General features: G+C 41.6%; 1 protein-coding gene across 1 annotated transcript in view; it reads left to right on the top strand.

Annotated features, from left to right (window-relative positions):
- Positions 1 to 15006, top strand: part of Rgs5 (regulator of G protein signaling 5) — a 41220-nt gene extending 26214 nt beyond the window's left edge. The window contains exons 3-6 of the mRNA XM_032915287.1: positions 141 to 202; positions 9598 to 9768; positions 10700 to 10707; positions 11346 to 15006. Of these exons, the coding sequence (XP_032771178.1) occupies positions 141 to 202; positions 9598 to 9768; positions 10700 to 10707; positions 11346 to 11507 (403 nt within the window). The 3' untranslated portion in view covers positions 11508 to 15006. The remainder of the gene's footprint in view (positions 1 to 140; positions 203 to 9597; positions 9769 to 10699; positions 10708 to 11345) is intronic.
- Positions 15007 to 16912: the final 1906 nt, after the last annotated feature.

Raw genomic sequence — 16912 nt, forward strand, 5'->3', positions numbered from 1 at the left:
AAAATAATCCATCTGTCCCTATTCTGAGTACCAATCATCAGTTGTGTCATCGCCACCTAAGAGAACCAGTCAAGTTATTGTCACGCATGTGGTTAGCCTCCTTCTTACCCTGTCCCCCTTTGTCCTTATCCTTGGTTTAGGCCCTCGCTGGAGGAGGTCCTGCAATGGCGCCAATCCCTGGACAAACTTCTCCAGAGCAACTGTAAGTTCACATGGTTCTCAGGAGGGACAGACTAGGGACAGACACAAAACATCTTTGTTCTGTTCCTATTCTTCTCCAATGTGTGGTTCGAGCAAGTAGAGAGCCTGGGAGTGCAATTGTGCAGTTGGCTAGAGGGGGAAGTGACCAGTGGAGAAGGTGAGGACAGATATTTGAGTCTATGTTCATGCCTGTCCTTGCTGGTTTGTATAAGCCACAGCATGTGCCTTTCTGGTTGGGACAGGGTATCATGGCCCTCAAACTCACAATGTATCTGAGGATGACTTTGAACTCTTGATCTTCCTGCCTCCACCTCTCAAATGCTGGGACTGCAAGTGGACATCATCCTCTCTGCTTCTGTATGCTTCTTTATGATCTCATGAGTGGGCCAGATAAACCGACTTTCTTGCTTTGCCTCATAGATTAAGACTAGATTTAGTCTTAATCAAACAAGCCACAGACATCTTAGCTCATCCTGCTATCAACTGCTCTTTTGACCTTAGAAGAATGCTATCTCCACCCCTTGACAGACCCTCTCTACAACTCTGCTTCCTCTTTTGTTAGCCTTGCTTCGAGAACTTCATTTGAGATACAACAAGGACACACACTCTGTTTAAGATAGAATTAATACAACACGTATTACTTACCCTTTTCTCTACTCCTCAGTCCTTACTGGTTCCTAAAGCTTACAGTACCAACTTCAAATTCCCAATGTTCAAGACTTCCCACAATAACCACATCCAACCATTCTCTGTTTACAAGAGATCTCCATGTAAACTCTTTGACAGACATAGCTTGTTCTCAGATCTTTATTGGAAGAAGTTCTCTTTCTTGAAGAGCTAACCCAAATGTCAGATGTCTAGACTTCCTTGGCCATTTAGGATGAATCAGTCACTCTAAAAAGTTCCAGCGCCATTTATCAGCATATCTTTCACAGTGCTTAGTCCTGGCTATCTGTGTTCTGTTGTTTTCCTTCTGGGACATGTTATAAGCTCATTCACAATCTGGATTTTGTCTTTTTCTCCAACTTCAAAAGACAAAGTGCATGGGGAATAAATATCTATTGGCTGATTCGCTCTAAATTCGTGACCAAGTTACAATGTCCTGTTTATTTATCTCCACAACAAGCATGGAATATGGAATATGAAATGTCATAAAATGATTAAAATAATTAAGATTTAAAGAGTGCTTTTTATTAGAGCCCCATGAGTACAGAGGGCAGAGTAAATGACAGTGACTGCATGGTGGATTGTATGTAAATATTTTAAAACAAAGTTTCAGTTTTTATTTTGTGTGTGTGTGTGTGTGTGTGTATGTGTGTGTTGCCTACATGTACTAACGTGCATATTATGTATGCCTGGTGCTGGTGGAGGCCAGAAGAGGGTGTCAGATACCCTGGAACTGGAGTTACAGAAGGGTATGAGCTGCTGTGTGTGTGCTGGGAACCAAACTGGGGTCTTATATAAGAGTAGCCAGTGCTTTTAACTACTGGGCCTCTCTCTAGACCTTACATCAGTGTCTTCTCAGTTTGTTTATCATGGAGTAACTTCTGCTTATAAGCAATAAACTCTGTCTCTAACTTTTAGAGCAGAGACCCAAAGCCTCTAACTTGAAACAGTTGAATCATATTCACTTTTGATTCTTCTTTTAGTCTTTTTAGCCTTCTGCTAAAGAGAGTACCATGCCCTGACACATACAAGGTGTTCAGTGAATATTCTTTTAAATGACTGAGCAATTTAATTTAGTTTGCTTCTTGGGACTAGAAATCCCATAAATGTAGAACAGCTGTGTAGAACAAGGATGTTTGTGTTCGTTTATTGATTTATTGTCTTATTTCAGTAATTTTGGGGCGAATAGCATTTTAGCATAGTGTGATGATAAGTTATGAATGTTAAGTAGCCTACACATGAGTATTCACTGCTATTATAAAGAAACTTAAAAGTTTGCAGAATTCTTCAAAGGGAGGATAAGTATCCAATGTATTTGTTTGTAATTCTTTTCACTCACCCTAATTCTGAGGCCCACACACTCATATATCTTAAGGGGACAGAGAATTATTAGAATAAGAAAGCTAAGTGAGGGAGCTAAGCCAGAAGTATGTAATGTTAACACCTTAACATAGTGGAGGGACCACAGTCTTTCCAACTGTAAGGCCTGAGATTTCACTGTAGTGTTTTCTACTTTTCAGAGGAGAAATTATGCTTCTATCTATAAGTATTTGCTCACATATGTGTATAATTTTATCAAAGCAATAAATGGAAAAGCATTCAGTATTTATTTTAGCCAACCCTTTCCTTAAACATGATATCTGTTCATTCCAAGTAGTTCCATCAATAGAAGGGCTTGAGGTACGTGTATGAAAGATCCAATGGAAACAGTGGAGCTGTGCCTTGTAAGGAGGGTGAAACTGTGAGTAAGACTGTCTGTTATTTCTGTCTGTCTGTCTCCATTATATTTCTATTATTGTCTCTCCTCTCTGATTCTCACTGAGGCTCTCCTTTCTCTGTGTCTTTCTTACTGTTCTGTCTCTGCTTTTATTTAAATCTCCAGTCGTTTCTAAGTTGGAAACGTAGGTAGCACAGGTATGCCCAGAAAGTTCCACGCCAGCATCCAGGCACATCAGCGTCACCAGCCTGGAGAAGCAGAGTGTGACCTGTTACCTGCCTGTCAGCCATTATACCTCGTGGATAAATGTAAATCAAGCTATGGCTATTCAATGTCTCTTAAGAAGTATCCCATTTTGGATCTGTTGAAGCTGATAACCTGTCATCAGAAAGAACTAAATAGCTGTGATTGAGGCAAAGCAAGTAAGAAAGGCAGATACATTAAAAAGGCATATTATCCCAAGTATAATGATTCCTTTCCGCATGCTTGACTCGAGAAATTTAAGCCATCTGAAGTTGAGCATGGTGCCTCATACTTGCAATTCAAGTGCTTAAGAGGCTGAGACAAAATGACTATTGTGAATGTAAGGTTAGTGTGGGCTGCATCGTGAGCTCTGGACATCTGAATTAAAGACTAACATGTCTAAAAAAACAAAATAAAACAATGATACCCCCCAACTCCTGGAGGAGTAGGGGTAACATATTTTTCTGATTTACAAGGAACATTTGGAATTCCTTGTGTTATCATAGGCTATTGCTTCTCTCAGACTTGATAGAGTCACAAAAGCATTCATTAAATCAATTTTTTTCTTTTTTTTCTTTTTTCTTTTTTTCAGAGCTGGGGACCGAACCCAGGGCCTTGCACTTGCTAGGCAAGAGCTCTACCACTGAGCTAAATCCCCAACCCCCAATTTTTCTTTAATAGAAATAAACCCTGTACAAGCTGATATTCAATCTCTTCTTATTAACAATGATATACTTACTCAAAATCATTTTTAAATTATTAGTAATGCATGCAGTGTGTGTGTGTGTGTGTGTGTGTGTGTGTGTGTGTGTGTGTGTGTGTGTGTACATATACATGTGTAGGGAGGTCACCGGGCAACTTTCAGGAGTTGGTTCTCTCCTTCCACTGAGGGTTCTGAAACAGATCTCAGGGCATTGGATTTGCACAGCAAATGCCTTTACCAGCTTAGTTATTTCACTGGCCCCAAAAATGATTGTTAATTATTTGGGGGTGGGGTCTTTGATTTTGTTCTTAAAATACATCAGATTTTTAGGAGTTCTCCCTTCAGTTCTGGAAAAGGAACCATCTGTTTTCACTTGTTAGGTCTATAGGGCACATAGCAAGTATGTTGATCTTTAAAACCAAAAATAGACTGCACATGGGGGCTTGCATAATTTCATCCTAGCATCACCAGGGACATGGATTCTCCCACATGAGCATTTTTTAAGAGCAAATGGGAACGAAGCCCAGTCTGTGGAAGCACAGTCTTTATTTGGGTTCTCTTTTCCCAAGAGTTGCAAAAGGTCAGAGCATTTCCTCAGACACCCCCGTGGGCTGGCCTGTCTCTTGAGGCACGAAGCAGCGAGCTCCAAGCTGATCCTCTGGTTCCCATCTTCGCAGTTGGCTTGGGCTCTCTTCCTTTGCTTTCCAGTTTTCTTCCTTCACTGTCATGGGTCCCCATTCTCTTATTTCACTGATGGGCAGCCATGATTTTCACATATGACAATGATCATAAAATGCATGATAGAGACAAGGTATCCTTCATTCATATATTCTATCTGTTATTCTAAGTAATTTGCATATATTGTTCTATTTAGTGACTGCAGTAATCTTGTGAGTTAGGTGCAATAAGAACCTCAATCTTCCAGAAAAAGAATCCATTATTCAGAGAGTGAATAAGTTCTTTGGTCCTGGAGGTTGGAGGGATTTCCTAGTCCACTGAGAAATAATAGGTGCATGTATTCGAGGAATGGGGTAGAACAGGGAAGTGAAGATAAGGAGAAGTCAAATAGCTATAATCCTCATGGAAAAAATGGCTGAACAAGCAGAGAGTCCCAGGGGAGAGGGGTGGGGACAAAAACCCTCAGGTGAGTAGGTGGCACAGGGAGAATATGTCCCAGATGATATAACATCTGTGCTGGGCTTGTAATGATGACAGATCGTAATTTCTAATTTGTTGTAAATAATGATGATGAAAGCCAGTGTGTACTGAACGTCATGAGAATTAAGTTTAGCCCCATAGAAGAGTCACGTGTGTCAATTTTTTAGTCTCTACCAGAGCCCTGTCACGTAGTTTTCATTATCACTTTCCTTTGACAAGCGACAGAAGTTCCAACAGGTCAAATAACTTATCTGGGTTATTTCATAAGGTGTGCCAGGAATCACTACTGGGCAATCTTGGGTCTAAGACTGAGCTGAGCTCTGGGACCAATAAGCCATGCTATGGTTCTTATAAATTACCGATGCCATTTCTGTCTCCTCCCTACCCTGTCTCCGAGAAAGCATTTGTACTAATCTCATTTTCAATATTTTATGACAATCTGACTTGGATTCTTAGATTTGTTTAATACCCTTTTCATCCTCAAAGTGGTTTTTCCAGATGGTTCCCTCCAACACTCCCCACTCTCCATACAAGAATATTACTCTGATTTGCCTAATGTCAAAAATTGCTATCACACATGCGGGGCAGCTCAGAGAGTACAATGTAAGGGGGACCTTATAATGTATGAGTACTGTACCCACAGAAGGTTTATAGCCAGTCATTAGATGGGCTTCATCAGAGTCCTGTGTAGTGAGTGGTAGCTATGTGTGCTGAGAGGTATGTAAGGCTCTGTGCTGGTTCATACAGGTCTCATAATGCTTCTTGGGGTTATGTGCTGGAGTTCTGTGGTGTGAAATCCCCAAGTAAAAGCAGTGGCTTATGAAAGATATGTGTACCTTGTAGAATAGAGATATTTGGACTAGAGTCTTTTCAATTCTGACTCAAAAAACTAACTAGCTGACTGACTGACTGACTGACTGACTGACTGACTAACAAACCATACATGCAGATGTATGGGAATTCAACAGAAGTAAGTCCCTGAGGAAATGACCAATAGAAAACTAGAGTCTGTGGAGTAGAGTCTGTGGAAGTGACTGTGTAGGATTCTACTAAGAGAGACCCCATAGAGAGTACTCAGGAGCCATATGTAAGAAAGAGTAGCTTTAAATAGTTCCCAGACCAGTAGGGCATAAAACTCTTTTATGTGTTTTGGTTTAAAGTGCATACGTTGACAAAAAAAAAAAAACTTGAAATAGTATTGTAGAATTCACCAGAGAGATAAAAATGGTATTCAGGATATGGCTTTCTGCAATAGAAAGCAGGTTCATAAGTTCATTTCCTGCTGTGAGGTGAATGCTCAGGTCACTGAGGAATCCTGACAAATGTCCTCAGGTCTGAAATATCACTGTTTGGGAAGACTGACCATTATCTCAAAATTTTACAAAGAAGCAGAATAGGTAACTCGGGTGCCTGATAATTTGTGGGTTGAGGTGATGTGGGGCTGAGGGGCTGAGGGACTGAGGGGCTGTGGGGCTGTGGGGATCCAGAGTTGAGGGGCTCTGGGGCTCTGGGGCTCTGGGTGTATGTGGCTGAGAGTTTGCCACAGGCATAGTCTACAGAGTTATTTTCCTCTGAAGTCTGAGATCTGGTCGTGCGGACGCCTATAAGACCTTATTTCCTGGTAGCTAAAACGTGACAAGAAGTTTTCCATTTCAGTAAAGAACATCTAACACATTTATTCAAAAAAAAAAAAAAAAGAGTGAGACAGACAAGACAAGGATACGGGTAGGTCTTACTTCTTTCAATGTATATGTTGACCAGTTCTCATTAGATAATGTCAAGTAATACAGAAGAAACTACAGTGGGGAAGAAGAAACACGCCTGACTTTATCAAAAAGATTTTAAAGTAATTCAACTAGCCAGCCAGGTTCTTAGAGAAAACTGCTGTTCAAGCAAGCTCATGCTCCCGGGTATTTCTACTGTCGAATCACAATAGTGGCCTAGAAGGGCAGAGGAAGGATTAAATTGCTTGAGTCCTGGGATCAATGCTGAACCTAATCCCAGTTAATTTCCAACCTGGCCATTCTTTTCCTGAAGAATCAAGTGTGGCTAATGAAATATGAACAGCCCAGGAGGAATAAAAAGGTATCAGCAAGGTAGCTCAGTGGTTAAGTGCTACCTTGTAATGTAAATAAAAGGACCAGAGTCTGAATCTGCAGAAACTACCCAGTGGGAGTGCTGACTGGCAGGAATTCCATGCCCCTTGGGACACAGACAGGGAAACCCCAGAGCAAACTAGCCATTGAGACCAGCCTTATAGCAAGCTCTGGGTCTGACTGAGAGTTCATATCACAAAGAATAAGGTGGAAAAGCAATGTAGATTCCAGACCTTGGGCCTCCACATGTACCCACACACATGTGCATCAGGATCCAAGAACAACATGTATACCCACACACGATTACACACATATATACATGCACGCGTGCACGCGCGCACGCACACACGCGCACGCACGCATATACACCACACGCACGCATATACACCACACACACACACACCACACACACACACACACAAACACACACACACACACACACACACCACACAAAACTTTTCAAACCAAATTCTAACATCTGTATCTGTAAAAAGAGAATCATGTTATTAGGAAGAAAAATGGAGATTTCAAAAGGAGAGGGAACATTCTAGTTTCCACAGCCTATGTCAAAGTCACAATCTTAACAGCATGGCCTGGTGTGCCGTTTGTCTTCCGAGACAGAAGACAGAAATGATAGCCATCAACTTCAGAGAACAGGCTTCCCCTTACTCGCTTCTACCAGGACCTCTCTACCATTCATTATTTCTGTTTAGGAAACATATTCACATTCTAGATTCATTTTTTTTTTTTTACGGAATTCCAATTCATTTCTCTTTTCCTTGAACATTTGTGGCTGTCTTGACTATAGATTGTACATTTATTACACACACACACAGAGAGAGAGAGAGAGAGAGAGAGAGAGAGAGAGAGAGAGAGAGAGGCATATTCTTTAATACGAGAAGGAAAACAGCGTAAATTTAGATGTTTTTCTTTTTCATCTTCAACACCTTGTTAAATCCTCTTCTCGAACTCTCTCCACCTATCATTTGGAATGTTCTAGAAGGGCAAGAAAGAGGAAAGGATAAGGACCAGGAATTATGAACGGTACACAGATAGCATCTATGTCTCTATACAGACTCAAGGTTGTTATATTACATTCTCTGTATTCTAAACACAGACATAAAATTAGCTGATGGACATAATAACTGTGTGTGTGACACCTTCACCTGGTCCTTTCATCCAGACATCAGTGGGAATATTCCTAATTCATCTATTTCACTTTCCTTGCTAACTGAAGCTAGGCTCCTGTTAGGACTCCGCTGCTGCTCTTCAAAGGTGTCCCTTCGTTGTGTAGATGTAAAGCTGTACCATGAGTCTCCTCTTTTATTATTATTTTCCTTTCTATTTGGAATCGCTAAACTTTGCTGGGGAACCAAGCTTTTTCATTTACCATAGTGACACACAAAATTCAACTGTAAAAAGAAATGAGATAATAGTTTCTGGCAGTGACTACAAATACTACTTACTTTGACAAACCAACTATTTTCTCTGGGGCTGGGAACTTAGCTTTGTGGTAGAGTGCGTGGGTAGTAGGCATGAGGCTCTTAAGTCAATTTTCACCACTAAAAAGAAAAGTTTTCCTTGGACTTGACATGTGTCCTCATGTCATCAGCACTGATGTGAGTCCTCAGTGTTCTACACATTTGTCACCTGAACGTACACTGCATTCCCTTGTGTAGCACACTATGAGGTAAAGCCCTCTCTCCGGTGTCAGAGTGTATGTCAGGCAGAGCTGTTCTCTTTTGTCTCTGATTCTGTCCCAGCCTGCCTGCGTCTGAACAAAGGGATAAGGCAGGCAAGAATAAACTGAAGTCTGTGCACAGGACAGCATCATGGAGCCTTTCCCCATCATCCCTAGCACCTTTGTTCTAGCCTTCTGCTTTTCTCTCAGTTCAAGGGCAGGAGAGAGTAGACAGCTCCTAATGGACATTTCCTGTACTAGGAAACAGAATCATACATCTCTTGACAAATGCCTGAGGATAATAGACTTATCTCATAGAATCAGATAACCTGGCTCTAAGTCCTGGCTCTGTACTTACTCACTGGGCATTTGGGAACAGTTCCTTAACTTCTGTGACCTCGTTTACAAATGGTCACGTATAGTACCTGGTCTTGGGCTTATACTGAGAATTAAATGAATTTCTATTTGTAAGATTTTTACATCAAACAGCTTAGCTTTCATACCTGTCTAATTTTGATGTATGTACTAGTCTGTCTACACTAAGCACCGTTATCTAGACTGGGAAACGCTTGTAAAAACTCGTTGTTTGAGGCGAATGCCAACAGCAAACCACTGAACTGAGAATAGGACCCCCATTGAAGGAATCAGAGAAAGAACTGGAAGAGCTTGAAGGGGCTCGAGACCCCATATGTACAACAATGCCAAGCAACCAGAGCTTCAAGGGACTAAGCCACTACCTAAAGACTATACATGGACTGACCCTGGACTCTGACCTCATAGGTAGCAATGAATATCCTAGTAAGAGCACCAGTGGAAGGGGAAGCCCTGGGTCCTGCTAAGACTGAACCCCCAGTGAACTAGACTGTTGGGGGGAGGGCGGCAATGGGGGGAGGGTTGGGAGGGGAACACCCATAAGGAAGGGGAGGAGGGAGGGGGATGTTTGCCCGGAAACCGGGAAAGGGAATAACACTCGAAATGTGTATAAGAAATACTCAAGTTAATAAAAAAAAAAAAAAAAGATTTTTACATCAATGGCGGACTGTGTTGGAAGTAAGATTGGGCTATTTAGCTAGATACAGATTCATTGTCAAATCAATTAATGAAATTTCCCTGATGACTTTTTACCTGCTAGATGGATTTGCCAGCTTCAAAAGTTTCCTGAAGTCTGAATTCAGTGAGGAAAACCTTGAGTTCTGGGTTGCCTGTGAGAATTACAAGAAGATCAAGTCCCCCATCAAAATGGCGGAGAAGGCAAAGCAAATTTATGAAGAATTCATCCAGACAGAGGCTCCTAAAGAGGTTGGTACTGGTGGGCATGTGGCTGAGTGCAGCTGTTTAAGAGCCAGACGGTCACATTCCCAGGTACGGCTTCGAGAGCTGCAGGCATAACATTTGGAGCTAAAGACTCCCCGTACTTGTGATTAGAGTGCACACACAGTAAGCACTGACTGAATACAGAGGCAGTGTGATAGGGTCAGGAGCCTGATTTACATGCTGTGCAGACAATTGTGCAGCCAACAGCTATTGGAGTCTCACTTCAGTGCCATGCAACCTTTAACAGGAAGGAGGCCAATGTAAGATTTGAGACAAAACGAGGGGACTGGTTTCCTCCCTTCGAAAAGTAAGAATGGCTGCAACTGTTTTTGTAAAGTTGTGAGAATTAAATTAAACAGTAAGTATAAAAACAGACATGAATGTTTGAACTGATTGATGCCAGTGAGTCCCCTGTTGTTAGCTTTTGACATGTGTCCTTTGTTGAGGCAACAGGACTCCCATTCATGGAAACCAAAATAATTCACATCAACAGTGTAAAAGGAATTTAAAGCCAGTATACCATGAATTGACTGCTAAAGACCAGATATATTCAGGTTTCAAGAAAGCTTTGGGGAAGTTTGTCTGCTCTCATCTTTGCTATCAATGAAACCAAACTGAAAAGCTTGTTGGAAAATTCCAGGCTAGCCACACCCAGACTAGTCCATCTGGGCAGGAACTGTAATCCTACATGGTTCTCTTGAATCCAGCATGGGCACTAAATTGTCATCAAGGTTTGGAGTCAAGCACACGGGTGATTGAGTGAGCCATTTGTGTAGTCTGTGATCTATTATAGATGCCTTATAAGAAGAAAGATTCCTACCATTTCTCTTCTAGTGCATGTGTGATACACCTTATAGATACAACATGAGATATCTATTCCTTTGGTTGTGTAGTATCTCTAGTTGGCCCTCTTAAGAGAGGGATGTGGGTATAGGGATGGAGCTCAGCATAGAGCACTTGCTAGTATCCAGAAAGTCCTGGGTTCACTCCCTGGCCCAGATTTACCACTCAGTAGATAAAGTGCTGGTCCATGGCTGTATTTGTCCTGTCATCAGAACTACTGTTTCCTCATTTGTTGTCAGGAAACAACAATTCTAAAGCTCTGAAATCAGTCATGGGTCAGTTGGTCACAAATTATTTGTTCTCTGTCACTGCCATCAGAAAGCATGAAACTTAATGGGTTAGAATCATGAAATCATCATCAATGTGATGCATCAAAACATGCATCAATTCATGTGCATTCAAATCTGTTTCTAAAGATTTGACAACACCTAACAGAGAGATGATCTTAAGCCACTTAACCTTCTATATATACTCTAAGGTCGCTAAAGGATGAAATAGCATAGGCATAGATTGGGTACTTGTGGGGGACACCTGTATAGGTGTCCAATAGCCATCCGATATGTATCTGAATCACATGTTCACGCCAGTATTGGTTCTTCTGACACAGCAGTGGCATGACATCCTCCTACCTCTCATCTTGCTGGTGAGAACTCTACCCCTCTGGTACCCTCTTCCAATCCTGAAGCCTGAGCTGACGCAGTGCCCCTGTTTCCTGACCCACAGGTGAACATCGACCACTTCACTAAAGACATCACCATGAAGAACCTGGTGGAACCTTCCCCTCACAGCTTTGACCTGGCCCAGAAAAGGATCTATGCCCTGATGGAGAAGGATTCTCTGCCCCGCTTCGTGCGCTCTGAGTTTTATAAGGAGTTAATCAACTAGTAATTGGGTCAGGCATCAAAAAGTCACCCTGTGAGTTGAGTTACATCCTCTAGAGCAGCACAGCATCCTCTAGGCACCTGCACATTTCTCCATAGCAGCTTTGCTCCAAGACACCCAAACATAGGCGAACCACAGGCCGTGTTGCTAACTCTTTCACTCATGTTGGTTTGGTTGTGTGGATCTGTTGTCTAAGACCCTTCACTTTCTTTTGTTCTTTCTGACTGCTTTGTAATAAAGATTTTACCAAGTTACTGTCAGTCTAAGTCACAGAAATGCCCTGTTTAACATAAAGCTCTCTGTGCAAAGAATAGGTGATAGACTGCTCTTGAAACTAGACTGTAAAGGAAAAACACGTGAGTGTCCCCTTTCATGGGGATTTGACTGGTCTTGTTTATTGTTTTAATTCTTATCCTCTAATGACTTCAGAATTTGGGTAGTAAGAGCAGCAAGCTGGTTATAAGGCAGCCACCATTGGGTTTTTAAGCAAATACATTATTTGACATTACTGACTTCTCCTTTCTAGAGTACCGCTGTGTTAGATGGACCTTCTCAATAAGATGTACAATGGATATATTGTGCTTCTAGACAGAAGTCATTTCAATTCTGCCCTTATGCTTCTGAATCACAAGGGAAAAAGTCAATCTTTGACTCTCTCGAACAATCAGAAATGCTAAATACCCCCAAATCTTCTTGAGCTGTTCCTTAAACAATGGAAAAAAATTTTAAATTGAAATATTTTATTCACATTAGTTGGATATCCAAACGTCTGAAAATACCCAAGGAACCAGCCGGCTATTATACACTCACCCAGATGACTCTTGTGGTCTTGTGGAGACCTCAAACGACTGTGCTTACAAACTGACTGAGTGAGTGGCTAGTCTTGTCAGTGCAGGGTGAGGAGGGTGGGAAGAGCACCTCAAGGGCAGTCTGTGAGGCCACAAAAGAATGCAGGAAGGTATGCTTCTGCAGTCTAATGGCTGCATTATATATCCAGACATTTACTATATCTCTATATAATTTTAAGTTTAAAGCAATATATATACACACACACATATATATATTCTTCTAGCATATATGACAGCTAATGGGAGGTAAGTATTCTAGATCCAAAGGAGAAGCCAAATGTATTAAAATTGGACTAGAAGCTTTTTGGAGGGGGAAAAAAAAAAGACAAGAACAAGCCTCTGTGTTAGTAGTAGTTTCTATGGTAACAAGAAGAAAATACATTCTTTCAAATCTGAGAAATTAGGAAAAGTGGGATGACCTTTCCAGGAAAAGAATATGTAGTATTTGTTTAGCATTCCTTCCCCCTGCTTCCCCTGCTCGACTGTTTCCCTTGAGTAAATTGCCTGAGAAAGTACGAAGCTTACTTAGTGCATGAGCCCAGGGCTGCTTGGGTCTCCCTCTTCCAGGAGAACACAGCTAGGCTAAACGTGGGTCTGGGATGTAGGAAAGGGTCAGGTCTACATTGTGGTCAATGAACAAGAGTACGTGCTTCTTGTTCTTGAAGGAAGCCTGTGGTTCACCTAGGAACTGGCCCATAGTATGGGTTTCTGCCTGAGTCTGATATAGTTCTGGGTTGAAGGTCAAATTAATCTTTAAATCAAATCAGCAGAGACCATCGCTCTCAGGAGTCTGTGTCCCATGTGTGTGCATTAGAGCAGGATTGTTCATGTAAATAGACACACGGACACACACACACATGCACATGCCTCTGCACACATGCACAGACACACACAGATACAGACACACAAACACAGACATACACACAACGACACAGACATGCACACTCACACACACACTTTGTCCTATGTAGAGGACACCTTTCAAAAGGCAGAACCAAATATATGGACTATTTTACCCTCTTCGTTCATATTCCATACACCACCATACCTTACTGTAAACACTGAACTTTTAGCACATTTTCATTTTGAATGCATGAGGTGAATTAAGAGAAAGTTTTTCTTTTATTCCATTTAAAGACATAGACTTCACTTGATTGATGCTCCTTCTGTATAAAATCCATTTCAATGAGGATTCAATTATTTCACGAAGAGCAATCGCCATCCATTAACAGATCCACTGATAAGCTAATAAGCACTCCATTCCTGGGATTTGCCAAATTATGCCATCATACAAGAGATGGTTTGAGAATTCTTTAAGTGGCCAGTTAATTGGGAGGAATGACTTTCACTCCTGAAACCGTATCCTCTAACAGGCATTTCCTTCACTTCCTGGGGATTTAGCAGATTTTGAAGATAATTGGACACTAGGAGAAGGATAATAAAACAGAAAGGGGAAATAGCAAAGAAGTAAGCGCTCGGGCCTAGGAAAATTAGCCCACTGGCTAGAAAGCACCAGAGGCACAGCCCAACATGAAGGATAATCAAACCGCATCTCGCTGTCTTCCTGTGGGGTTACAGATGGTGTTTCAGGGCTCACCATGAGGCGAGACAGGGAAGTTCATCTTAAGATCCTACAGGAAATTAACTAGAGAAACGGGCAACTATGGTGGGCTTCTTTTCCAGTAGACTTGGGATGGGGGGGTGGGGCAGAAAGTAGAGAGCGGAGGGTTCAGTTTGGCGCATCCAAGCACCCAAACCACAGAGCTAGCGAACTCTAGGCAGGTTTGGGCTGTAAGTCTTGGTGAGTAGACTCTCCAGAGTTGAGTCTCCGTTCCACATGCCTTGCAGCATCCATTTAACATTCTCAGCACAATTTCAAAAGCTACTTCCGGTGTTAGACCCACTTCCCATTAAATAAGTCCTGTGGCTAATGAAAGCAATTGGTAACCGAAGAAGAAGCTTTCTGTAGCCTCAATAAGCCATCCTGGAACTGAATAGTGTCTGCTGTCCCCACTGAGGAGACATCCGGGACTCTAAATGAAAGCTTATTGCAGAGAATGATGAAGGCAGCCCATGGGGAGCTTTGGAGTTTTATCCTCAATTCACTATTTAATACTAATCATACGTATCGAGTAGAGAGGCTATGTAACCATTTTGCTCATACCCACTTTAATATGTTCCCTCATTTGATACGCCTTTCCCTCCTCCCTCACTTGCCCTCCCCTCCTCTCTCTCTGAAACACCATGGCTCATAGTACTTAGGTAACAGTGACTATGTTTAAGAGCACGTAAGTTCCTACCTAAGAAGAGGCACAGACAAAAGCATAGACAAAATGAAGGGAAATGCTGAGAAATAGGTCACAGGAGGCGAGGAATCTGAGTAACATTTGCCAAACATTGCAGGACGTGAAATCATGGAGGTGCGAAGGAACTACAGTTTTGTTTTTAATTCTATAACTTGGGAGGTTATTCTTTTGGGGAGTAGAATGGAATGGGATGAGAGGTTTTTTAAGTCCTGTGCCAGCACTTCTCTCATAAGTTTTAAATTCTGGACCAATAATGTTTGTTTCATGATTATTGTATCCAATATTTTGTGTAGTATGTAACTCACTCTTACTGATAATAAAAGAAATATTAGCCTATAACAGAAATCACATTTTATGTTGAATATGTATGTATGTAATGGTCTCATGAGTTCTTCTTGACTTCCAAATGTTCTTTGAGGAAGCATTTTTTCCTAGGACAGGATCATCCCTCCTTGCCCCTCACAGTGTTTACAATTTGTGAAGCTTTGATGTGTGGAAGGGTTTCCTACCAATGAGATTCAATCCCAACAGGGGCTGCTAAACAAAACTCAGAATACATGAGATAAAAACATCGAATCTTCTAGTGACCATTTCTCCTTGGGTAGCGGTGACAATCACCCGCTGGCCCAGCTGCTGTCACAGAAATAGTGGAGCAGTATAATTTGAATCCTGTGATATTCAGTGCACATATTAAGTCTCTTAATATTGGCCAAAAGCATCAACTCAGTGCTACTGTGAACAGTTCAAATCCCACAATTTTAAATTTGATGTTAGGATCCTTTAGGTGAGGTGTTAAGATCACAGCTAGTGGGATTGGGACTGGGTAGAAGGGCAGAGCTTATGGAAAAATGAAAAAGGAAGAGAGAGCAAATAAATAAGACTAGACTTACCAAGGAAAAGCAAAGAGGGGGAGAGAGCGAAAAAGCAATAGAATGAGTTGTCATTCCCAGTTCCCATAAGGCCTATCTGTATTCACTATAGATAAAATGTGGGAAATGGATTTCTGCCTTGAATCATGCCAGAGCAGAATTCTGGGAAAACATAAAAGACACTTAAGAGGGTATTAGAGCAGAAGCAGGAGGTTCAATGCATAAGGTGAGCAGACATTAATGCATCATTATTTCCTTTAAGAGAACACTTACTTGGACTTCTTAATTTATCAACTAAAACCCCAACCTACTCCAGTTTCTCTAGCAATTAACCGAAAATGAGTAAGGAGAGGGTGATAAAATATTAAAAAACAATCCACGTTCAGAAATCACTTGTATGTGCCCACACAGGATTAAGACTCACTTTTTTCCTCTACGAAGGTTTGCTTCAGCTGAGAGAATAGCAGCTAAGGGCATAAAGATTGGAGTCCACCATGGACTCATCTGAACAGGCAAATCACCCAAGGAATTATTAACAGGAAAATACAAATTCACTTTGAAGATTTCTATGTATCGGTGGCCTGACATTTTGAATAATTTAAATCAATATACAATATTATTACTTAATCTCATGTGGGGTTCCTCAGAAATCACTTGTACTTTGAATGAGTTATTGAACTAAAATGTTGACTGTGGTCACTCCAATGAGGAGCGTCCTAAGTCTTCAGCTGTTACTCAGGTTCTCTAAGACAGCAAGTCACGTGCTACTTCTCAAAGTCCTCACCACGCCAGTCCCTCTCCTGTTCAAGGCCTTTGATTATGTTCCTCTGCATTCACCCTATTAATACATAGGCATTCTCAGAGAATTTAGCAAGCAAAAGTCACCTTCTCCAGAGACACCATTCTTTTTTTTTTTTTTTTTTTCTCACAGCAGATTCAGACACTGACAAACGTGCTCCCGAGGTGGGAGATGTCAGCCTGTGTTCTTTTTTTTTTTTTTTTTTTTTTACATTTTTTTTTATTAACTTGAATATTTCTTATACACATTTCGAGTGTTATTCCCTTTCCCGGTTTCCGGGCAAACATCCCCCTCCCCTCCCCCCTTCCTTATGGGTGTTCCCCTCCCAACCCCCCCCATTGCCGCCCCTCCCCCAACAGTCTAGTTCACTGGGGTTCAGTCTTGGGACCCAGGGCTTCCCTTCCACTGGTGCTCTTACTAGGATATTCATTGCTACCTATGAGGTCAGAGTCCAGGGTCAGTCCATGTATAGTCTTTGGGTAGTGGCTTAGTCCCTGGAAGCTCTGGTTGCTTGGCATTGTTGTACATATGGGGTCTCGAGCCCCTTCAAGCTCTTCCAGTTCTTTCTCTGATTCCTTCAACGGGG

The sequence above is a fragment of the Rattus rattus genome, chromosome 10 (genome assembly GCF_011064425.1).
Source record: "Rattus rattus isolate New Zealand chromosome 10, Rrattus_CSIRO_v1, whole genome shotgun sequence".
NCBI lineage: Eukaryota > Metazoa > Chordata > Mammalia > Rodentia > Muridae > Rattus > Rattus rattus.